At 45.5% G+C, this 25322-nt stretch overlaps 1 protein-coding gene across 30 annotated transcripts in view; it reads left to right on the top strand.

The window, feature by feature from the left end:
* The window catches only part of LOC139420421 (supervillin-like), a 138251-nt gene extending 129536 nt beyond the window's left edge, over positions 1 to 8715 (top strand). For 18 of the 30 annotated variants that reach the window (XM_071170503.1, XM_071170504.1, XM_071170517.1 and 15 more), the window contains 13 exons: positions 313 to 463; positions 717 to 919; positions 2572 to 2654; positions 3405 to 3559; positions 3660 to 3765; positions 4289 to 4496; positions 4800 to 4933; positions 5140 to 5295; positions 5443 to 5586; positions 5865 to 5986; positions 6237 to 6392; positions 6772 to 6792; positions 7171 to 8715. In XM_071170503.1, coding sequence (XP_071026604.1) covers positions 313 to 463; positions 717 to 919; positions 2572 to 2654; positions 3405 to 3559; positions 3660 to 3765; positions 4289 to 4496; positions 4800 to 4933; positions 5140 to 5295; positions 5443 to 5586; positions 5865 to 5986; positions 6237 to 6392; positions 6772 to 6792; positions 7171 to 7257 — 1726 coding nt within the window. In that variant the 3' untranslated portion in view covers positions 7258 to 8715. The remainder of the gene's footprint in view (positions 1 to 312; positions 464 to 716; positions 920 to 2571; positions 2655 to 3404; positions 3560 to 3659; positions 3766 to 4288; positions 4497 to 4799; positions 4934 to 5139; positions 5296 to 5442; positions 5587 to 5864; positions 5987 to 6236; positions 6393 to 6771; positions 6793 to 7170) is intronic. The other 12 variants (XM_071170532.1, XM_071170509.1, XM_071170507.1 and 9 more) reach the window with 2 other exon arrangements.
* Positions 8716 to 25322: the final 16607 nt, after the last annotated feature.

The following is a 25322-nucleotide window of genomic DNA, read 5'->3' on the forward strand; positions in this document are numbered from 1 at the left end:
ATAACACCATGTACCTCCCTACTATGGAGAGCCGAGCTAAGTATTCCACTACAGTATGTGTAAACAACTCGAAGGCCAGGCTCAGCAGAACACAAGCCGTACATGGGCAGGATGTCATCACTCCTCTCTACTCTAAACAACCTGCCTCTATGCCCATGGACAGTTTTTTGTAGGCATCTTTAATAACCGACTTGCCAGATGGTCATTGCAAACAATTTTAAACTGACCTGCCTTGAAAAATAAAGGTTTAGTAAAATATAATATAAAAGGCTCCAAACCTCTCTACCTCTCCTCTCCCTCTGCGGTGTGCAGGAAAGGCCAGGGTCGTCCGGACTGGGCTGTATTTGGGAGGTTGACACAACACAATGAGACCACCCTGTTCAAGGAGAAGTTCCTGGACTGGACAGACTCCAAGAAGAAAGGCACAACCAAAAACGGACACGAACACCTCAACGAACACAAGGTACAGCGCCAAATAGTTTTTTAATAGTTTTGTTTTTTTGTTCATCTCTTCTTCAGTGTTTATCCTGCAGCTTCTCAAGAATTCCTTATAAGACTTGCCAAATTATACACTATTAGACAACAGGGAACAAAACCTGACTCTGTTCTAACACCCCATTCCCCATCTCCCCCTCTACTCCCTCTCCTCCACCACACGCATCTCACCGTCCCGATGGCTTCCTCAACCCGTTTTGTCGCTTTCCCCTCCCTTCCAGGAGCAACAGAGCTCGGAACAGAATACGACGCAGTCCTACGATGCGTCCTTGATGCTGCCGTTACTCCAGACCCCGGTGCGCACGGTGCTGGATGGGGTGGACGTGGGTCGGGGCTACGGCCCTGTGGCGGGGGACGACCGCAGGCACTTTGAAATCAGCACCACTGCCGTGGACGTATGGCACATCCTGGAGTTTGATTACAGGTGGGTGGGTGTGTAGCACCCTATACAAATGGCCCCCTATTCCCTACATAGTGCACTACTTTTGACCAGGGCCTATAGGGACTGTACAGGGAATACAATTCCATTTGGGATGCATAATATGTGTGTGTCGTGGTGGGGTTGTGATACAGGAAAAATACACATTTCAGTGTATTTGTATTTATTCTGGATCCCCATTATCTGCTGCCAAAGCAGCAGCTTCCTGGGTCCAGCAAAATGAAGGCCGTTTATACTATTTAAAAAGATATTACCATACATTCACAGATTTCCAAACACACTGTGTGCCCTCAGACTCCACCACTACCACATATTTACAGTACTAAATCCATGTGTATGTCTAATGCGTATGTTATCGTATGTTTGTATGCATGTGTCTGTGCCAATGTTTGTTGCTTCACAGTCCCCGCTGTTCCATAAGGTGTTTTTTTTTTAATGTTTTTTTTCCCAATCTAATTTTACTGCTTGTGTCAGTTACTTGATGTGGAATAGAGTTCCATGTAGTCATGCCTCTATGTAGTACTGTGTGCCTCCCATAGTCTGTTCTGGACTTGGGGACTGTGAAGAAACCTCTTGTGGCATCTCTTATGCATGGGTGTCTGAGCTGTGTGCCAGTTGTTTAGACAGACAGCTCGGTGCATTCAACCTCTCATAAATACAAGTAGTGATAAAGTCAATCTCTCCTCCACTTTCAGCCAGGAGAGATTGACATGCTAATTATTAATATTAGCTCTCTGCGTACATCCAAGGGCCAGCCGTTCTGAGCCATTTGCAATTTTCCTAAGTTATTTTTTGTGGCACCTGACGACACAACTGAACTAGGCCCTGTAGGACCTGCCTTGTTGATAATGTTGTTAAGAAGGCAGAGCATCGCTTTATTATAGACAGACTTCTCCCCATCTTAGCTACTACTGCGTTAATATGTTTTGACCATGACAGTTTACAATCTAGGGTTACTACAAGCAGTTTAGTCATCTCAACTTGCTCAATTTCCACATTATTTATTACAAGTTTTAGTTAAGGTTTAGAGTTTAGTGATTGTTTTTGTTCCAAATATAATTTTTAGTTTTAGAAATATTTAGGACTAACTTATTCCTTGCCACCCACTCTGAAACTGCAGCTCTTTGTTGAGTGTTGCAGTAATTTCAGTCGCTGTAGTAGATGACATGTATAATGTTCATCCGCATACATAGACAAGTCATCCGCATACAAGTCATCCGCATACATAGACACTCTGGCTTTACTCAGTCAGTGGCATGTCGTTAGTACAAATTGAGAAAAGCAAGGGGCCTAAACAGCTGCCCTGGGGAATTCCTGATTTTAGCTGGTTTATATTTGAGAGGCTTCCATTAAAGAACACCCTCTGTGTTCTGTTAGACAAGTAGCTCTTTATCCACATTATAGCAGGGGGTGTAAAGCTATGACATACGTTTTTCCAGCAGCATACTATGATCAATAATGTCAAAAGCTGCACTGAAGTCTAACAAGACCCCACAATCTTTTTATCATCAATTTCTCTCAGCCAATCAGTCATTTGTGTAAGTGCTGTGCTTGTTGAGTGTCCTTCCCTATAAGCATGCTGAAATTCTGTTGTCGCTTTGTTTACTGTAAAATAAAGATTATCTTCTATCCTACAGCCGGCTGCCCAAGCAGAGTATCGGACAGTTCCATGAGGAAGACACTTACGTGGTGAAATGGAAGTACATGGTGAGCACCGCAGGTTAGTTTCGAGCCACCGTTGAGCGACATCGCAACACTGTCACACACCATAGAGCATGCTCTCTTTTGCTGTTGTCCCTCTTTCCATCGTGCTTATTTCCTCTCTGATGACACACCTAAAGCAGTGCAGGTAGAGATTTTACGTTATTTAGCAGAGGGACATATCCTCCTTGATTTTAAACACCCGTCTTCTCCATGTGAAGACCATGTAAAGAGAGCCCCCGTCACCCTTCCTCCCTGCTTCTCTTCCACCCCCCCACCCTACGTTAGGGTAATAATTAACCATTAACTAAACTCATAGTCACCGACTGTGCTGTTCCAAAGCCTCGCTCGCTGTAGGAATCCATGTTCTTTCAGACTTCAAACAAACAATCCATTAATGTCATTTCTAGTAGGACAGAAGGGGAGATGAGAAGCTGGGATGAGTTCTACTGGTTAGCAGCAGTACGGCTACTTTTCTTCTGCACAGAGTGTCTATGTATGGGCTGCAGAAGAGGATGGCTGACTACAGCAATGGGGTATCACATTTCCGTACATAGGACACCGATACAGGCAGACAGACAGGAAATACTGCAAAAACTCCCTGCTTTGTTTTTACTCTTTTTTTTCTTCTCAAAACCCCGTCATTTATTGGTTTGACAGAAGTGTCACAGCTGTTTTATAGGTTCCTCCCTGGTGTTTATTCATGATGTGAGAAGTTGTTCATCGGCGTTTTGTGAATCCGTGTGTGTGTCTGTCTGTCTGACCTTAGTTGGGAAGAGACATAATCCGGACGCGGTGAGGAGTGCAGGAGCTGGGAAGGAGAAGTGTTCCTATTTCTTCTGGCAGGGACGGAATTCTACCGTCAACGAGAAGGGAACGTCCGCTCTGATGACTGTCGAACTGGACGAGGAGAGAGGAGCACAGGTTTGTGTGTGTGTGTGCGCGTTGTGTGTGTGCGCGTTGTGTGTGTGTGCGTGTGTGTGTGTGTGTGTGCGCGCGTAACCACTCTCCTCTGCTCCTACAGGTCCAGGTGCAGCAGGGGAAAGAGCCTCCATGTTTCCTGCAGTGCTTTAATGGAGGGATGGTGGTCCATGCAGGGAAGAGAGAAGAGGAGGAGGAGAACTCTCAGAGTACGCTGCACTGTCCATACTTATTACGTACAGATCTGCTATCATTTAATCCCTCGGTTGTCGCAGAAGTTTGTAATTTCCCCTTTAAAATCGCTGACTTGATTTGCCTTAACGAAGTATGTGGCAACCCCTGCAAAAATGTCCATTCAATATAATCCACATCATTAACATTTTCTGTGATAATCCTGCTGTGATGAGCAGGGTCAAATTAAGATGGTAAATCTTTACCATCCACTTTCTCACCATCCTTACCTCTCCTTCTCATCAATACTATCCTCCTTTCTCCTGCCATCATCCAACTCTTTTCTTCTTTCTCTCTCTCTGTGTGTATGTGTGTGTGTGTGTGTGTGTGTGTGATGACATGTTTGAAAGAGTATGTTGGGTGTGGAACACCAATGGGTCCCATGAAAACATGTTTTTCTCCAAATGCATGATTTATGTCCCATTTTGTTTCCTGCTGTTCTCTCATCACAGAGAAATGTTATCTGTCTGACCTGACCTCTAACCCCTCTTGCCCCATCAGATGACTGGCGGTTGTACTGTGTGCGCGGTGAGGTCCCTGTGGAGGGCCACCTGCTGGAGGTAGCGTGTCACTGCAGCAGCCTGCGCTCCCGCACCTCTATGGTACTGCTCAGTGTCTCCAAGGCAACCATGTACTTGTGGCACGGCTGCAAGGCTCAGCTCCACACCCGCAACGTGGGGAGCACCACCGCCAACAAGATCAAAGAGCAGTGAGCGGTGACACATTCATAACTAGATGCAGCAGGCATAAGAAGACATGTTTATGTCCTAGATATTTTGCTGTCCAGTTGATATTAGGGGTCAGGGCATCCCCTGCCAATGTGAGATGTTAAAGGGCTCAATATAAGGGCAGCTATTATTGATCAGGAATGTTTCGAAGTGTATAGAATTGTATTATTGCTGATCAATTTGAGTAAGTTTCACAATGTTCTGTATGAGTCGGTGTTCAGAATGGTGTCAGAAGTGTTTTGAACAGTATGGTAGCAGTGGTCCATGTCCCTGTGTGTCTGCAGGTGTCCATTGGAGGCGGGGCTCCACAGCAGCAGCAAGGTGACCATCCATGAGTGTGACGAGGGGACGGAGCCTACGGGATTCTGGGAGGCTCTGGGGAGGAGAGATAGGAAGGCCTACGACTGCATGATACAAGGTTAGTGGGAATTGCGCGCACCGGAAAGCCTATGACTTCATTCTGTTTACTCATAAATCTGTCTTCGATGTTGAATTCCAATGGAGTAATTGCAATGTACTCGTTTGGTAGTAGACTGTAATAATTTGACTGTTGTATATTCTCTCATGGAAATAGCATTACTAGAATGGGAAAGTGTTGTGATTGGATGAACTTTTGACCCCCAGATCCAGGGAAGTTCAACTTCACCCCTCGTCTCTACCAGCTGAGCAGCACGTCTGGAGAGTTTGTAGCTGTGGAGGTCTTCTACCCAGCCAGAGTAACAGAGGCGGTCAACTCACTGCCCTTCCTACAGGAGGACCTCTACAATGCCTCACAACCAGGTACCATACACACACACACACACATAGGTAATGCATGACTAGAAACTGTACTGCTACAATTCACATAGGTTTGACCTCTGTCCGTGTGTGTACATCACCGCGTCACTTCCTGTAGCCCTGTTTTGACATCACTTCCTCTTCATGAAGGCCTGTTCCTGGTAGACAACCACCACGAGGTGTACCTGTGGCAGGGCTGGTGGCCCCAGGATGGCGAGAGCCCTGGCTCTGCCCGTATCCGCTGGGACGCGGACAGGAAGTGTGCCATGGAGACGGTGCTTCAGTACTGCACAGGTATTGGGCACTACAGCTGTCAGGTGGTAGTTAGTTACACTGCTTAATGGGCACATTTTCAAAAAAACATAATGGAGAAAGGTGGACAAGATGCCGAAAGAAAGCAAATAAGCCCTTATAAGATAGTGTTACTTTTGGTTGGTTCTAGGCATGTCCTCTAGAGGGGGGAAATGTGGAATTGTTTTATTGATACTAACCATTACATTTTTTACCCCCCCCTCCACACACACACACACACACACACACACACACACACACACACACACACACACACACAGAGAAGAATGAGAAGAAGCCTCCCAAGTCCTATCTGATCCATGCGGGACTTGAACCTCTAACCTTCACCAACATGTTCCCCTGCTGGGAACACAGGGAGGACATCGCTGAGATCACAGAAAGGGTAGGTCACCTGGCTGTCGCCCATCCCATACCTATTGCACCCATTAGAACTAGATTCTACATTGACACCAACTCCTCCTGTTGATGGCTTATTTCAGACATAGGGCTGACCAGGGGACAGCCCTATGTTTCGAACCTGGCAACAATCGGGGTACTGGACTGCCTCGAGGCTACTGCCAACCCCAATGGGATTGATTTGGGAGGTGTGTGTACCGACCGTGACGTTCTATTCATATCGCTGTGTGTCCCAGGAGGCGGAGGTGTGTAACCAAATCATCCTGGTAGAGGACGTGTTGGCACGGCTGTGTAAGACCACCTACCCCCTGGCAGACCTGCTGGCGCGGCCCCTACCCGAGGGAGTGGACCCCTTACGCCTGGAGATCTACCTAGACAATGATGACTTTGAGGTGAGGCCACTCCCACCACCTACCACCAACTCCCTGGAGAATTATGACGGCTCTCTCTCTAGGTGTGCCTTGGCTCCGTCATGTGGTTCTGTGTTTGCGGACAATAATGAAGCCTCTCCAATGTGGACCACAATGGAGCGTTGTGCAATGGTAGTGAAGGGAAACTAGTCTGAAACGGACCTCTCTAAAATCCATAAAAGTCCAACTTTTTTTCAGTCTTTAACTTTGTCTGTTTATGTAAATGTGTCCTCCTTCCTCTCTCTCTGTCCTCTCACTCTCGCTCTCTCTCTCTCTCTCTCTCTCTATTATTATTATTATTATTATTATTATTATTATTATCATCGTCATCATGTGTTTAACTCTTCACTTCACCTTCCAGGGTGTAGGGGCTTATGGGAAGGTGAGTTCTTTAAATTGAGAGCACAGCTGGCCCCAGACACGTACACAGCATCCTCACTTTGACTGATGGACTAGATCACCCATAATCCTGTGTGTTGCTTTCTGTCACGTCCCTCCTCACTGTGTGTGTGGATCAACACAATCTCTCACTCTGAACCACTCTTGCATGGTTTGGTCGGTTTCCACTCGCAATGTAATAGCTGTGTGGATTTTCAATACAGGAAGCTGCTGGAGTGATGAACTGGATCACTGATCATGGTGTGGCCTATGAATGATGGATTTGTTTTTTTTGCAGCTCACACATTGAAGTGATCTCACATAGAAGTTGTTATGGTGGTTGGTAGATTTCATCTTTATTGTGTGCTCACAATGTTCGCAGAAAGGGCTGGAGATGTCAAGGGATGAGTACGAGCTGTTGCCAGGCTGGAAGCAGGTGAATGTGAAGAAAGCCAAAGGATTGTTTTAGTACGTTGGACAGAACGCTTGACCACCGGACAGCAGCAGCATCATCATCATCATCAGCAAGCGACGGTCGGTCGCTGAGGTGCATCGTGGCCCGAATTGGAACGAGGACCCGCCACTGAGAACTCTTTAGGTTGACCAAGAACGCCTTCACTTCTGGACTGGAGAGAGCTCGGAAACAGGCTCTTCTGAGTACCCTTCTCTACGATGGAGGGAGGGAGGAAGGAGGAGAGATGCAGTGGGTGGAGGGAGTGAAAGATCAGCGAAGGTGTGCAAGCCTCTTGTAGTCTTGTCTTTTTCTTTCATTTGTATTGTTGGTTCCCATTGTTGATTTGTATTATAAATGGAGATAGTTCAGAGGTGTGTGTGTGTGTGTGTGTGTGTGGACTCTTGAGTGGATGTTTATGTAATGTCAGCACCCGGCTTGTTAAATCTACACTGTGTGTGTGTGTGTGTGTGTGTGTGTGTGTGTGTGTGTGTGTGTGTGACCATGCCTTTACAGTATCAACCATACAGGGTCTGTCAGTATGTTCTGGGAGCAGGAAAGCCACTCTGCTCGACACACTCCAAACAGACTCTTTCTGTAAGCGGTTTCTTTCGTGTGTTTGTCTTTCCAAAAAATAATTTATATTTATATTGACATATATAATAGGAATAAAAAGCCTTTCGAGTATTCAGTCGGTGACCTAAGAAATTAAATAAATGTTTGTTATTCATGTTGAGGTTGTCATATGGTAAGTAGTTGGAGAGTAATGCTCCTTTCCCCCAGAGACTGTACATGTCGCCATTTTATTGAAGAAATCCTGTATCTAGTGCATTCTGTTGTATCTGTTGTTGTTATGAGGATGTCCTGCATCGGTCAGGTGCTCCGATTGAAGAAAAGTATTATATTGAACAGGCATGAATTGACAGAAATAAAAAAGAGAAAGGCAGAAGGATCTTTCTATTTGAATTCAACAATGTATAGTGCCTTGCTTTGACGTACACTTTATATACAGGAGGATGGTAGTCTGTGTTATAAAGACTCCCTTTGTGATATAAAGTATATTGGCGAAATAAACACTTAAAGTATATCTGAGGAAGTTGTTTCGCCTCTTTATCACCTGAAATGGGACATTTTGTCTAAATGGATGTCCCAAAATGGTAACTGTTTCCCTTTCATAATGCACTGCTTTTGAGTAGAAAACCCTATGGGCCCTGGTCAAAAGTAGTGCACAAAATAGGGTACCATTTGGGGGGGGGGGACACATACTTCCATACAGTGCCTAAACCCTGAAAATGACATGCAGCAGCAAACTGGTAAGTCCGGTCCGTTGTTCTCTCAGATAAAATAACATGTGTATGTTTATGCGTGTGTATATCCAGTACCTGTATGATATGTATACTGACAAAAAATATAACCGCAACTTGTAAAGTGTTGGTTCCATGTTTCATGAGCTGAAATAAAAGATCTCAAATGTTCCATTTGCACAAAAAGCTTATTTCTTTCAAATGTTGTGCACAAATGTGTTTACATCCCTGTTAGTGAGCATTTCTCCTTTTGGTCAAGATAATCCATGCACCTGACAGGTGTGGCATATCAAGAAGCTGATTAAACCGCATGATCATTACAAAGGTGAACTTGTGCTGGGGACAGAAGGCCACTCTAAAATGTGCAGTTTTGTCACGCAACACAATGCCACAGATGTCTCAAGTTTTGAGGGAGTGTGCAATTGGCATGCTGACTGCAGGAATGTCCAACAGGGCTGTTGCCAGAGAATTTAATGCTCCCTACTAGAAGCAGCCTCCAACAACGTTTTAGAGAATTTGGCAGTACATCCAATCGGTCTCACAACTGCAGACCACGTGTAACCACGCCAGCCCAGGACCTCCACATCTGGCTTCTTCAACTGAGGGATCATCTGAGGCCAGCCTCCTCGACAGCTGATGGAACTGGAGTATTTCTGTCTGTAATAAAGTCCTTTTGTGGTGCAAAACTCATTTTGATTGGCTGAGCCTGGCTCCCCAGTGGGTGGGCCTATGCCCTCCCACACCAAACCAATGACTGCTACCCTGCCCAGTCAAGTGAAATCCATAGATTAGGGCTTAAATATTTTATTTCAATTGACTGATTTCCTTATATGAACTGTAACTCAGTCAAATATTTGGAATTGGTGCATGTTGCGTCTGTTTGTTCTGTATATGTTGATATGCTTTATTTAAGGGTATGTTGCACATTTCCTCCATCAGAGGGCGCTGAAAGACTGATAATAAGGTCTGTTCCTGTCACCTCTACAATGGCGAGGGTGTTACTGAAACCCCCCCCCCCAGATGGATCCATGGGTTGCTGTTGAGTCAGGGTGCTGAAAATGTTGCGCTTTTTGTCGTGATCAGTTTGCTCGCCCATGTAACTAATGATGTTACTGAGTAAAGTGCGGTCTGAGGAGTACACCCTCAATTACCTACTGTGAAGTTGAGGTTCTGTATTAAATATTATTATTCCAGACTACATACACTACATGACCAAAAGTACCAGCTTGTCGAACATCTCATTACAAAATCATGGTCATGAATATGGAGTTTGTCGTCCCCCCCCCCCCCCCCCCCCCCCCTTTGCTGGTATAACAGCCTCCACTCTTCTGGGAAGGCTTTTCATTAATGTTGGAACGTTGCTGCGGGTTCTTGATTCCATTCAGCCACAAGAGCATTAGTGAGGACGGACACTGATGATGGGCGATTAAGCCTGGCTTGCAGTCGGCGTTCCAATTCATCCCAAAGGTGTTTGATGGGGTTGGGGTCAGGTCTCTGTGCAGGCCAGTCAAGTTCTTCCACACCGATCTCGACAAACCATTTCTGCATGGACCTCTCTTTGTGCACGGGGATGTTGTCATGCTGAAACGGGAACGGCATTCCCCAAACTGTTGCCACAAAGTTGGAAGCACAGAATTGTCTAGAATGTCATTGTATGCTGTTGCGATAAGATTTCCCTTCACTGGAACTCAGGGGCCCAGCCTGAACCATATAAAACAGCCTTAGACCATTATTCCTCCTCCACCAAACTGTGTTGTTGGCACTATGCATTGGGGAAGGTAGATTCTCCTGGCAAATTCCAAACCCGTTGGACTGCCAGATGGTGAAGTGTGATTCATCACTCCAGAGAAAGCGTTTCCACTGCTCCAGAGTCCAATGGCGGTAAGCTTTACACCACTCCAGCCGATGCTTGGCATTGCGCATGGTGATTTTAGGCTTGTGTGAGGCTGCTCGGCCATGGAAACCCATTTCATGAAGCTCCTGAACAACAGTTATTGCGCTGACGTTGCTTCCAGAGGGAGTTTGGAACTCTGTAGTGAGAGTTGCAACCGAGGACATTTTTAAGCGGTCCCGTTCTGTGAGCTTGTGTAGCCTACCACTCCTAGACATTTCCATTTCACAATAACAGCACTTTCAGCTGATGGGGGCAGCTCTAGCAGAGCAGAAATTTAGAGAACTAACTTGTTGGAAAGGTGGCATCCTGACGTGTTTGAAAGGCCATTCTACTGCCAATGTTTGTCTATGAAGATTGCATTGCTTTGTGCTCGATTTTACACACCTGTCCGCAACAGGTGTGGCTGAAATAGCCGAATCCACTAATCTGAAGGGGTGTCCACATACTTTTGTGTATATATAGTGTATATCATGATTGTCTCATCGCTCAAACTCACAGTGCCATGCAAGCATCCAGATCAGACTCGACCATGTTTCTGAATGTCATCACATGGCCTTGTCATTATGAGTCCCAGAGCTCTGCTTTCTACAGACACACAGATTCAGACCCACTACCCTGTGAGGGCCCAATATGCCAAAGGGATTTTTTTTGTATGTATCCTTTTAATGGATATTAAAGGTCAGGTACTCCTGTGGTTGCTTCTCCCTATCCCATATGAAATGCTCTACTGGTAACGGGTCCATGTTTTTAAAGCTAACAGTTACTCGAACACCACCGCTGTGTTTAGTGAGGTCAGTGGTGCTGAATGTTAATGCAGTGGGCGATTTGTCAAAATGGACGATGTAATAATAAGCTTGTTTCCATTTTGGATGTCAAGATCTGAACTGTCATGTCACCATTTCTCGACCCAGGGAGCATGTGTGCGAGTATGATGGAAGAGAAACCGGGGGCCAATTTAGATGAAGTTTGGTGCAGTTGTGAAAATGTCGAGTTTCCATCAACCTCACCCGCACTGCGCTCAGTGTCGATATCAAAGAACAACTCCTGGGCCTCCCGGGTGGCGCAGTGGTTAAGGGCGCTGTACTGCAGCGCCAGCTCTGTCGTGACCGGGAGGTCCGTGGGGCGACGCACAATTGGCCTAGCGTCGTCCGGGTTAGGGAGGGTTTGGCCGGTAGGGATATCCTTGTCTCATCGCGCACCAGCGACTCCTGTGGCGGGCCGGGCACAGTGCGCGCTAGCCAAGGTTGCCAGGTGCACGGTGTTTCCTCCGACACATTGGTGCTGCTGGCTTCCGGGTTGGATGCGCACTGTGTTAAGAAGCAGTGCGGCTTGGTTGGGTTGTGTATCGGAGGACGCATGACTTTCAACCTTCGTCTCTCCCGAGCCCCCCGTACGGGAGTTGTAGCGATGAAACAAGATAGTAGCTACTAAAAAAATTGGATACCACGAAATTGGGGAGAAAAAGGGGTAAAAAAAATAAAAAAATAAAAATATTTACAAAAGAACAACTCAGTTTGCGGGCAGAGTAGTGAGTAAAACCATTCACTTAAGAAAAAGGTGTGATTATAAATAAAGTTTCCTTTTATTTGTTGTCGAATTCATAAAAGTATATTTGCTTCCATTTTTAGTATCTTGTTTCATCGCTACAACTCCCGTACGGGCTCGGGAGAGACGAAGGTTGAAAGTCATGCGTCCTCCGATACAGAGATCTTCAAACTAACCATTTTTGTATTATTTTCCTTGAAAGAATAGCTTGTGGGTTTTGAGTGCTTCTCCCCTATTTGGAAAGTTGGTCTGCCTGCTCTTTAGTCTGAGAGAGATTTTCTGAGAGCAAGTTTGTGTCTCCTTCCTCTGGACATTAAAAAACTGTATAACACAACTGTCAATAGCGAATGTGACTATGAATATATTTGTTGCCCTTAATGTATTTAAAGCCTATTTCGGCAAGTTAACCAAGTTTTTGCTGGTTTAGCTAGCCGTGTTAATGACGAGCTAACTAGCACCGTCAGCCAATGCCCTGTAATGTCACGCTAGCTATTGCTAACAGGTGATTTATTGAAATATTAAGTGAATGTTTACTTTCTTACTACCTTTAAAAGTTGTACATGAAAAGGGTTGTACTTGTGCTCTGTATTTATGGATGAATATCACTTCACATTGAGGGCATGTATCACTACTGATGCTCCTATCTAAAAGAGATCTTGTGTCCTCCCTAACCAGTGAACGCGTGGCTGTGACTGTCCTCTCAATGCCTGTCATCACATGTTCGATATCTTTTACTGCAGATATGCTTTAGTGTATTTTAGCGATTTTCTAAACACAACACATTTACACTAGTTGATCACTTTGTGCATTGGGTCTGAGAGGGATATCCTGAGAGCAGATAAAAACCAAGTCAACCTGAAGTGTGAGTGTCCGTGTTGCCTTTCTTCTGGGTGGCTATATGACGTTGGTTACACAGTCACAGGAGAACAACATGCACCACAACCTGTTCGTATTGCTGGCTCTGTTTCAGCTCATCGTGGATCCAACACTGTTGTGCTCACTGGGAGGGCAGGAAGTCTCTCGGTTCATGCGGTTCTCCGTCTCTGTCTTTGAAACACCCCCAAAAAGAAACCGATGTCTCCTCAGTTCGCATGGTTGTATTCAGTGGCACAGTTCGCTGTCTCTTCAAACATGCATGCAGGGGCAAACACCAACACACACACAGTTCTGAATACAACCATGTTAGCGCTACTGTGTGTGTCTACTAGCCTGACACATTGTTAGATGAACTGTAGCAGCTCCAAATCTCCAGTCTGTTTGTGAAGTCTACTGAGCTTGTCCCTGTCTACCTTCTAAGGGCTTTGATACACGACTTGCCATACCTCCCACTCTACCACCCACTCACTAAGATTCTCTCTATCCTCTCTCTCTCTTCCTCTTCGCCCCTAACACCTCCTCCCAACTCTCCTCCCTCCATCTCTTCTCTATTTACCTGTGTACCATCCATAATCCACACTACTGTGCCAAAAGACAGAAAGAGACGGGCACAAAAAGAGCTGTAGGTAGTCCCCGGTGCGGGTAGCATCGTTGCTCATCCAATCTGTCTTAATGCAGGTCTCTTATGCACAAGTTACTTTTTGTATCATAGCCAGAGAGTCTGTCTTGGTATCAAGGCTCACGTCATGTCAAGCTGCTCGGGGTAAGAGTCTGTCTCGGGGTAGGAGTCTGTCTCGGGGTAAGAGTCTGTCTCGGGGTAAGAGTCTGTCTCGGGGTAAGAGTCTGTCTCGGGGTAAAAGTCTGTCTCGGGGTAAGAGTCTGTCTTGGTATCAAGGCTCACGTCATGTCAAGCTGCTCAGGGTAAGAGCCTGTCTCGGGGTAAGAGCCTGTCTCGGGGTAAGAGCCTGTCTCGGGGTAAGAGTCTGTCTCGGGGTAAGAGTCTGTCTCGGGGTAAGAGTCTGTCTCGGGGTAAGAGTCTGTCTCGAGGTAAGAGTCTGTCTCGGGGTAAGAGTCTGTCTCGGGGTAAGAGTCTGTCTTGGGGTAAGAGTCTGTCTTGGTATCAAGGCTCACGTCATGTCAAGCTGCTCAGGGTAAGAGTCTGTCTCGGGGTAAGAGTCTGTCTTGGTATCAAGGCTCACGTCATGTCAAGCTGCTCAGGGTAAGAGTCTGTCTCGGGGTAAGAGTCTGTCTCGGGGTAAGAGTCCGTCTCGGGGTAAGAGTCCGTCTCGGGGTAAGAGTCCGTCTCGGGGTAAGAGGATTGGAGTGAATTATACATCAGATCAGTAGAATGGAACAAAACCCGAGTAACTGCCTGCAATGCACATTATCGTTACCTCAAGTTGATCAAATGATTCCACTCTTTGCATCCTCTTTTGAAATTCCACCACTTTTTAACTTATATTTATTGTATCCAGCACCACACCAGTGTCTACATACCGTACTGTATGTGAAAAGGGAATGTTTCTACATTCCCTGGTCAAATAGATAAGGAAGAAAAGGTCCTACGGACAGGTCACACTTTATTTGGATAGTCCGGATAGGTACTGCTTGCTACGGCCCATAGAGCTCTGGTCAAAAGTAGTGCAGCATTTTGGGAATAGGGTGCCATTTGAGACGTAGCCAGGATTTGGAAGGTATCTCCCTAATGCTCTCAACCATCTGTCGTTGCTTAGGCCCTTTCCACAGGAACATAATGTTTACGATAAGTGTTAATTCAACAGCAAGCTTAAGGTGCGAAGTGGCACCGTGGAGGTTTAGCACCTTTTGTTTCACAATATTTGCATTTGGCATGGTGCCCTCCTCTCTCCTGTCCTTCTGGTGCCTCCTCCTTCTCCCTCTTCCCTTTCTTCCCTCTCTCTCTTACACTCCTTGCCTCTCCTCCCTCTCTTCATGGCATCCCTCTCTCCAGAATCCATAGAAGACCACAAACTCAGAACAATGACAAGCGTAATAAGGCTTAGCATGTATTCTTCTGTGCTTCTGTTTCGGTTTTGTTCTTCAAGTTTCTATTTATGTTTGGGATTATTCCAGAGCTCGTCCGCGCATCACAAAAATAGCTATGTTTCTCTCCTGTCTCTTCTCCTTTTCTCCTCCTGCGTTTCGTGTCTCTCCTTCTCTCATTCCTTCACTCTCTGGTTGGGAAGAAAACGTTTCTTGGAGCCAGAGTTTCCTGTCCAGGAACTGAAAAGTGTGTCTCATATGGCACCCTATTCCCTATATAGTGCCACGGGCTCTGGTAAAAAGTAATGCACTATATAGGGAAAAGGGTGCCAATTGGGATACAACTGAAGAAAAACAACATCAAAGACCCTAGAGGTGAAAAGCTATAATGATTTATGGGAACTAGCTTAGTCCTCAGTCAGTCCTTGTGGAGAGCTGTCCTTATTCACCCAGATGTAGTCTCTATCCTAGAGGAGTACATAAAGCCTGACTGGATTTATGCCAAGTGGATGGAGACTGATGTGTAGACGAGCCTCCTTCCTGCTTGTTGTAGTTCCCTTTGTGGCCAACAGAACAGTGCGCTCTGGTTGCATTTGAAATGGCACCCTATTCCATATGTAGTGCACTACTTTTTGACCTGGGGCCCTGTTGTTGAGACAACACCCTTGTCTTTTGTTTTGTTTTGTAGGTCTTGGGCTAAGGTTTTAGGCTAATTAGCAGGCATACGTTGTGACTACAGGTCAGTCGACGTACAGTGCCTTGCGAAAGTATTCGGCCCCCTTGAACTTTGCGACCTTTTGCCACATTTCAGGCTTCAAACAAAGATATAAAACTGTATTTTTTTGTGAAGAATCAACAACAAGTGGGACACAATCATGAAGTGGAACGACATTTATTGGATATTTCAAACTTTTTTAACAAATCAAAAACTGAAAAATTGGGCGTGCAAAATTATTATTATTATTATTATTATTCAGCCCCCTTAAGTTAATACTTTGTAGCGCCACCTTTTGCTGCGATTACAGCTGTAAGTCGCTTGGGGTATGTCTCTATCAGTTTTGCACATCGAGAGACTGACATTTTTTCCCATTCCTCCTTGCAAAACAGCTCGAGCTCAGTGAGGTTGGATGGAGAGCATTTGTGAACAGCAGTTTTCAGTTCTTTCCACAGATTCTCGATTGGATTCAGGTCTGGACTTTGACTTGGCCATTCTAACACCTGGATATGTTTATTTTTGAACCATTCCATTGTAGATTTTGCTTTATATTTTGGATCATTGTCTTGTTGGAAGACAAATCTCCGTCCCAGTCTCAGGTCTTTTGCAGACTCCATCAGGTTTTCTTCCAGAATGGTCCTGAATTTGGCTCCATCCATCTTCCCATCAATTTTAACCATCTTCCCTGTCCCTGCTGAAGAAAAGCAGACCCAAACCATGATGCTGCCACCACCATGTTTGACAGTGGGGATGGTTTGTTCAGCTGTGTTGCTTTTACGCCAAACATAACGTTTTGCATTGTTGCCAAAAAGTTCCATTTTGGTTTCATCTGACCAGAGCACCTTCTTCCACATGTTTGGTGTGTATCCCAGGTGGCTTGTGGCAAACTTTAAATGACACTTTTTATGGATATCTTTAAGAAATGGCTTTCTTCTTGCCACTCTTCCATAAAGGACAGATTTGTGCAATATACGACTGATTGTTGTCCTATGGACAGAGTCTCCCACCTCAGCTGTAGATCTCTGCAGTTCATCCAGAGTGATCATGGGCCTCTTGGCTGCATCTCTGATCAGTCTTCTCCTTGTATGAGCTGAAAGTTTTTATGGGACGACCAGGTCTTGGTAGATTTGCAGTGGTCTGATACTCCTTCCATTTCAATATTATCGCTTGCACAGTGCTCTTTGGGATGTTTAAAGCTTGGGAAATCTTTTTGTATCCAAATCCGGCTTTAAACTTCTTCACAACAGTATCTCGGACCTGCCTGGTGTGTTCCTTGTTCTTCATGATGCTCTCTCCGCTTTTAATGGACCTCTGAGACTATCACAGTGCAGGTGCATTTATACGGAGACTTGATTACACACAGGTGGATTGTATTTATCATCATTAGTCATTTAGGTCAACATTGGATCATTCAGAGATCCTCACTGAACTTCTGGAGAGAGTTTGCTGCACTGAAAGTAAAGGGGCTGAATAATTTTGCACGCCCAATTTTTCAGTTTTTGATTTGTTAAAAAAGTTTGAAATATCCAATAAATGTCATTCCACTTCATGATTGTGTCCCACTTGTTGTTGATTCTTCACAAAAAAATACAGTTTTATATCTTTATGTTTGAAGCCTGAAATGTGGCAAAAGGTCGCAAAGTTCAAGGGGGCCGAATACTTTCGCAAGGCACTGTACATCACAGGCACAACGAAAGACAGTACTAAGATCTCCATCTAATCATTTACTCAATCAACTCCTTCCTACACTGTGTGTGTGTGTGTGCGTGTGTGTGTGTGTGTGTTGTGCCACACAGAGATGTAAATTCACTAGTTGGACCTGAGTCAAGAGCTTTTGCCCTCCCACTGCCGGCCACCTGGCATCATTACAGACCCTGCTTCCAGTGTTTAGGGCGTTAGACCAGTAACCTAAAGGTTGCTGGTTCTAATACCCGCGCCAACAAATTGAAAACTCTATTGAAGTGCCCTTGAGCAAGGCACCTAATCCATATTTGCTCCTGAGGCATACCACTATGACTGACCCTGAAACTCAACACATTCCACTGTACCTATCCTGTGTGTGGGACGATACATGTATTTCTTTTTTATTAACAGCAACAAACGGACCTTAATGTTAATGGATGGCTGGGGAGAGGTTGAATGATCTCTGAGTTGGACAAATGTGTTTTTCTTCTAAGATATGCCAGTCGGTCATAGAGGAGGAGGAACAACTTGATCATTTCACCAGTGTAAACAAAGTAAATTCACTTGACAATACAGGTTTCTTGGTGTGTTTTCAGGAAGGGAGAGGGAGTCAGGTGCACAATTTGGGACGCACAGGGAGAAACTAAATCACAGAGCTATGTTACCATGGAGAGAGTGACTCAGCCCAGATCATTCCTCATCCTCCTCTCGCTCTTCCTGTCTCTGTCTCCCTCCTCTCTCTCACACAGCCCAGAGCCAAAAGGAAACAAAATGTTATCCCAACTTTAGATCCTAAGGTCCAACCGACCACTACTGTTTATTTTAAAACCCGAGGTTCAAACTGATGCCTGTTATTCCGTTCCATTGGCGGTCAACACACCATGAGGAGAGTGATTCAATATTTGGTTGTAAAAAGCATTGAGGAAAACCCCCTCAAGCCGCTAACATTTGCCACTGCTGTTTTGGCCTAGTTCACCTCCAGGTGACGAAAGCCTTGTTTTTTTCCCCCCAAAGCGCGCGCGCGCACACACACACACGGTGGAGTGCTAAACAGATGGTCTCTGTCTGATGCTTAATTAGTCTCTAATAAGGAAGCTAACGAGGACGTACCTTCAAAACAGCCTGGTCGTGTTTCTTAAATTAAATGAGCCAATGGAAGATGAGGGGGGCCTAGCAAGCGTGATCATACTGGAAATCATTGACCTATTTTTGTCCCCATTCTTGTCAATATTTGAGGATAATATGAAACTTTACCAACATTATCTTAACTGTGCAACCTACCTTGCCTGTTCTTATGCAGTCTGGCTTTGCCTCTATCCCCTCTCTCCTCGCCACTCTTCCCTCTCTCTTCTTCCCTCCATCCTGATAGTCTGATAGCAGTATGATTTATCCTCAACACCACTGGCCAGAGTATCAATACATAGAAAGGCAGTAAACTCCTACTACCCATAAAAATGATTAAAGTACCTATTTTTCCTAAATCTGTACCCTCCCCACAACTGCATCTGATTTCCTGTGTAAACCGAAAACATGTGATGTTCCATGGTCTCGTCCAGACTTTTTTTCTTTGCAGTTTCAGGAAATGAAAACCAGGGTGGAAAAGAGAAGGAAAAAAGCAGAGAATAATCGGATCCTCGTTGGTTCAGATGGTACTGAGGTTATAATGCCTGTGTGTGTCAGAATGGTTCATTGGGAGAGACTGGTGCTGGCTCAGGTGTGCTTCTACTGTCCACCTCTGGCCAAAATATACAAGATTCTTGTCATGTGGAGAACATTTTCTTCAGTCCTCAGTCATTTAAAAAAAACGTAATATCATTCGAATACTTTCGATTCAACAGATGAGAACACCCATAATAATTGAATATTGTTAATATTGTTTGTTCAGGCTATAATGCAATCCTTATCAAAGAATGCAATCACGTGTTACAGATATATCATGCATGACCTAAGAGAGAACTCTCGGGTTATATATGTATAAATACTGTGACGTCAATACTATTAAAAGATTTAGTCAAGGGAATTCATTTCCACAAATGTGTCAATTTCCATAAATACGGAGTAGTGAATAAGGTCAGGGGAAATTTATTGCCTTATAAAAAGCAGTGGTTCTCGAAAAAAAAGCATACCTGAATTGACGCAAAGCATCACTTCAGGTGTCGAAGCAATCTCAAACGTTACCTGTGTTTTTAGTCATCGGTCTAAACAGGCATGTGGAATGTATTAACCCTTTACACTCATGGGAGTAGGCCTTTATGGATAAGGCTAAATTGAAATGTTTCTTACACAGAAGAAGTATCAAAAGCATATGCGTCATGTGGTAACAATTGAAAGGGAACCGTTTGGAGACGATGGGAACATTATTAGACCAATGGTGAGTGCACAACAGTTGAAGACTGAATCCAAACATTACACTGTTGATTGTATGTGCATTTTACACGTACTGTACTTTTTGCTGCATTTGTTGAGAGCGAAATCTGAAAATACTCTGGATACGTTCAGTAGCATGATACGAATATTCCTGGGAAATGTGCTGTAGGTTCAACATAAGACAAAAACATGACAAGGGTTTGAGTGAGAGGACTGACTAGTATCTCCATGTGGCACCACACCTGTCCAAAGTGTGCCCATTTCCCACATAATTTCAATCCACTTGTAAGACTCAAAGAAGAGTCTTCAACTATAACATACTTTTTTTTTGCTCTCTTAGCTGTGCCGATGAGGAACCACAGCAAGCGCACTTGTATTTGTGTTGTTTGGAACACGACCTTGCATTCCCGCCATCACACAAATGACTGTTACGCAATCCAAAAACGGACCCTTATAAATTGCAGTCTGGGTTTTGGTGGGCATCATTTGAAAGCTTGACTAGCTGAGTTGTAAAATATATTTTAGTGTTAGCCTTTCGCATTTGTGGTGCACATAGAAAGGAGTCAGGAGTGCATTCGGGTGATGCACGTTTACTTCACAGTAAACCAACAGGCTCATTCTGTTCTGGAACAACCCGGGGTCTGACGCCATGTACCTCACACATAGTGATCATACACGTTGACACTGTGTATGACATGAGTTTTATGATATGGAAATGGGAATTGCAGATTTGGACTCACGGCTGTTCGGCTTGTATGACATCAAAGCTGTATTTATTATCATCCCCGACACCTCATCTTCCAAAATACATAGTCCTCGTGATGTACAACATTCAGTCAACAACAAATGTGCCCAATTAGCAGGAGGGATGGGGGCATCTTCTGCTTAAATCTGCCATTTGCAACCTGAATACAGGTACGAGTGCAAAGGGCTATAACAAAGACGGATTCCGTTTTCTCTGGCATAGAAACGGATATAGTAGAACCTGTTCTCGTGCCATGCTGCACTACAACGTCATCTTACTACAACGACCTCTTACACTGCCCTGTAAGAGATCTCCGGTGGGCGAGGACTGGAGACCGAGCTAGGGGCTAACCAATGCCAGAATGCTCCCACCCACTGTGTTACTGTTACACAGTATAATGCCGTTACCTGTGTCCATGTGGGGTGTCGGTGTCATAATAGAAAAACTCAGATGCCACCAGCTAGCTCTAACATGCCCTCTCTCTCTTTCCCTCTCTCTATTCCTCTCTCTATCCCTCTCCTTCGCTCCCTCTCTTTCGCCCTCTCTGCTCTCCTTTTCCCTCTCTGCCTCTCACACACACACACAGCGCCCACACTCAGCAGAGGAGAGTGATGAGAGGGAGTGTTGGCCTGTCTGTGCTCACCACAGGACAGCAATGGGTGTGAGCCCTGCAGACTCAAATAAACACACATTCACACACTGGGCTGTCTGTGCTAAACACACACTCTCACAGCCAGGGTTACCTGCTCTCAGCGAGCATGCTGGGACGACAGAGCAGTACTACGTAAGAGACTCCGTCTGTCACCTTCAGCCTTAGAGAGAACATGAGAAAATAGTGATTTTGCTGTAAAAACCCAGATAGCTGATGGACAGCACTACAGGCTAAATTATGTGAAGAGACGTGAGGGAGAATTCTGGCCGTTTTGCGTGGCTGACTACCCGCCAGGATAACAGCGAGGGGTTTGTCCCTAATGGCACCCTGTCCCCTATAGTGCACTACTTTTGACCAGGGCCCATAGGGTGATGAAACAATGGTTGCCCATTCATTTTCAATGGAAGGTAACGAAGTGGGCGGGGGGACGTGAACAGGGCGGGACCTACGCTGGGGAAAGCTAAACTTCACCCTGCGGTATCGCATCCCGATTGACCAATCAAAGCACACTATAGCTTCCGAACCCTATTGGATTGGCTGTTGATACCTAGCAGTTGATTGGTAGCTTGCTAGGACCCTCATGAGGGTGAAGCTAGCGTGGCTATCCAAATGATCATGTTCAGTGGATATCCCCCCCGACACTGCCAGTCCCCCTGTCCACTCTTTAGAGGAGGAGGGCTTCAGACACGCTAACCTGCCAGGATAGCACGGTCACAGTAGAGCGGTTAACTACCAACATTTCCCCCAAAAGTGTCCGGAGTGCCACACACACAGGAGAGGATTTACAATCTTCTGATGTGGACATCGCATCTCAACTATGAGAGGGAACACAGAACAGAGCAGGAGCAACACGATTCTGTCAGTTTCACATCGGTTCCACCGTGATTAGAACCGGCTGGAGTCTGGGTTCTCTCTCTCTTTTGCCAGTCAGACCTCGGTAGAACTCAACTCTAGCGTGAGTTTGGACGGTTCTGCCAGAACCTACAGTCTGAGCTGTGCGTTTTTATGATGATGTGTTCAGTGTGTGTGATGGAGTTGTGTTAGACGATATGAGGCATTAATATTCGCTCTCAGCCATCTGTGTGTTTGGGTCTGCCATTGTGTGTACTTGAACAGTCCTACGTTGAACAGCACGAGCGGCCATGTTTGCTTCTAAATGTCAGCCTGTCCCAGACGAGGCTTGAACACATAGTGGAATGCAATGTCTTGCATTTAAAGAAAAGACATCCATGTCCTCAGTAGAGATTGAGGATTTAGACTGGGTTTCTGTATAGCACTTTGACATCTGCGGATATAAAAAAAAAAAAGGGCTTTATAAAGACATTTGATTGGTTGATTGAGGAGAGACTGCTGGAAACAGTTACATCAGTGTGTTCTCTTCAGGGAAAACTTGACCTCTGCATTTTGTCAACGCTGTGGGTCAGCAAATGCGATGCCACGTCCTCACTGTAATATTCATGGCATGACATTGTCCTTTCTTGAGTCACTGAGGTGTGTTTGGCTAGTAACTAAATGTAAATCCAGTCTCTCACTCACTCACTCACTCACTCGCACACGCGCACACACACTCACACACACAGTAGAGGTTGGATCACACCGTCCTCTATGTCTATAGAGGGGGAGGAGGGAAGGACTACTAAATGGATGGAGGGAGGGGAGGAGTAGAGGAATGTATTATTTATTGTTTGATTAGGGCCTTGTTCTACCCTATTGTAATCCTGTTGTTCTGGAGGGCTGACAGAAAAGTGTTTTGCAAATTCCCTCCCTCCTTGCGTTGCGCGATGAATGTTGCCTTAAGCAGACAGAAGGGAGGTTTATAAATGCATTGTGCCCCGAACATTTCAAAATCAAGTTGAGAGGGGAAGAAAAATTACCTCAGGAAAATAGCTAAACCTGAGCAATAGAAAACTCTTAATCTTACCTTGAAAGCGGCCCGGCGATAGAGGTGGGTGCCTCCCTTTGGAAAGAAAAACAGGACTGCAGATTATTTCCATTTGAAAGAACATGCCAAATTACAGAAATGTGTTTTCAATCGCTCTCTTTCACAAGCGGCAACAGATGGATGGATGGAGGCTGTGCGTGCCTGCATGTGCGTGTGTGTGTGTGTGAGCAGATCGTGTGTGTGTGTGTGTGTGTGTGTGAGCAGATCGTGTGTGTGTATGCTGCTACATGGAACCAACCAGCAGCACGCTGCAGTCAACGACTTCCAGTCTCTTCCTCAATCAGATACAGAATGAATAACTCGACCCCAGAGTTCTCATTCAACAACTCCAAAGACAAGGTCAATGTGTCCAGCTGTATTGTTAGGTTTCTCAGCCATCTTCTCCTATTTGGCTTTACTTTTCTGCTGCCTGTTTGGGAGCCTCTACTGTTTATTGCCTCTACAAAAGCCTGCTCAGGGCAACAATCAGTGTCAAGCTACAATGACCTGTATCACATGAATGAGAAAAAAAAACAGGAGACATTTTTTTAGAGCTGATAGTCTTCAAAAAAATAGCAACAGTCAGTGACCAGGATGGTGAACCAGGGCCAGATATGGCACATTGACAGGCCAAACAAGAGCATATCCTGGAATGACGATGACGACAAAGATGAGGATGATGATCATGATGATGACAACAGTGATAATGATGTTGATGATGTGATGACACACTCCTGCTCCCCTGAGAGAGAGCGAAGTCAAAACAGCCGGACTGAGCATCTGTGAATCACAGGGATGGTGAGGTGAGTGAGTGGCAAATTACAGCAGTGACTGTAGATGAATGGTGAGCTGCTGGCAGACTCACTAGTTGCTGAAGGGCCGGTGACTAAGGACCTGCCTAATCAATTTCACCTGAGAGGAGGAGGGGGAGATTAGAGGGATGGATGTATTGAGGGAAGAGGAGGGATGGAGAGTTTTTTGAGGTGTCAGGCGGCTAAGTGAGTTATAGTGTCTCGTCTTGTTCTCTCTCTGAGGAGTGTCTGTCCTTTTGGTCCCCCTGAGAAACACCGCCCAGGCGGAACTCTGACCCCCACACTCCTCTCCACCAGCGGAGGGAGAGGAGGAAGGAGAGCAAGAGAGGGCTATATGAAGGAAGGAGAGCAAGAGGGGGCTATATGAAGGAAGGAGAGCAAGAGAGGGCTATATGAAGGAAGGAGAGCAAGAGAGGGCTATATGAAGGAAGGAGAGCAAGAGAGGGCTATATGAAGGAAGGAGAGCAAGAGAGGGCTATATGAAGGAAGGAGAGCAAGAGAGGGCTATATGAAGGAAGGAGAGCAAGAGAGGGCTATATGAAGGAAGGAGAGCAAGAGAGGGCTATATGAAGGAAGGAGAGCAAGAGAGGGCTATATGAAGGAAGGAGAGCAAGAGAGGAATATGCAGGAAGGGAGGGACGTCAGAAAGGTGGAGTGTTTTGTGAGAGGACCTCTCTTTCCTGCGGCTCGCGGTCTGCTATTAATTATTCAACAGAGGTGTCATGTCCCCTCCACCCTTCCACTCTGTCGCTCCTCTCGCTCTCATCCCTCTTTTTCCTCTCATCCCCCTCTCTCTCTCTCTCCCTCTCACTAATTTTCCCCAAAAGGCTTGAATCAAGAGCAGTAATCAAGGAGCTGTCAGACTGACGAGGGCCATTTGATCAGGTGAGGGGAGAAAAGACGGAGCCCTCCATCCCCTCCTTCACCTCCATGACCTCCATACCTCCTTCACCTCCTTCAGCAGACAAATGCAAAATGTCCCCTCAGGGTTCCACTCCATAATCTCCAATCACCAGCACCTTGATTCTGTCCCAAATGGCACCCTATTCCCTATAAAGGGCACTGGTCAAAAGTAGTGCACTATATGTGGAATAGGGTGCCATTTGTGATGCATCCCTTGAGGTCTCTGCACAGACCTCCAACACAGATATATTCTCCCATTTGGGAGATGGATGTACAGTACAATAAAATAAACCAATCTGCAACAAATTGATTGAGTGATATTGTAACCCCCAAACTTTGTGTGATATAGAAACATATTATACTTATGTCGTGATGAAAGCCCTTTACGATGACGTAATCAAATATACATTTCATTCAGGAAATCCCATCAAACACCCAGGCACTCAGGGGAATAGTAGGCTACCAGTGTGACGGAAATAAGATGAACATCCAAGGAAGGCCTTTCTGACAGGACAGCCATTGGCAGTACTGAAAGGTACGATACTGAGACAAATGCAGGGAAGGTAGAGCAAGGCACCTTAGCAGCAGCCAGGCCTCTTTCTCTCCATCAGCTCTCTTCTCCTCTCTCTCTCTCTCTCCTCCTCTCTCTCTCTCTCTCTCTCCTC

This window comes from Oncorhynchus clarkii, chromosome 11, assembly GCF_045791955.1.
Source record: "Oncorhynchus clarkii lewisi isolate Uvic-CL-2024 chromosome 11, UVic_Ocla_1.0, whole genome shotgun sequence".
Taxonomy (NCBI): domain Eukaryota; kingdom Metazoa; phylum Chordata; class Actinopteri; order Salmoniformes; family Salmonidae; genus Oncorhynchus; species Oncorhynchus clarkii.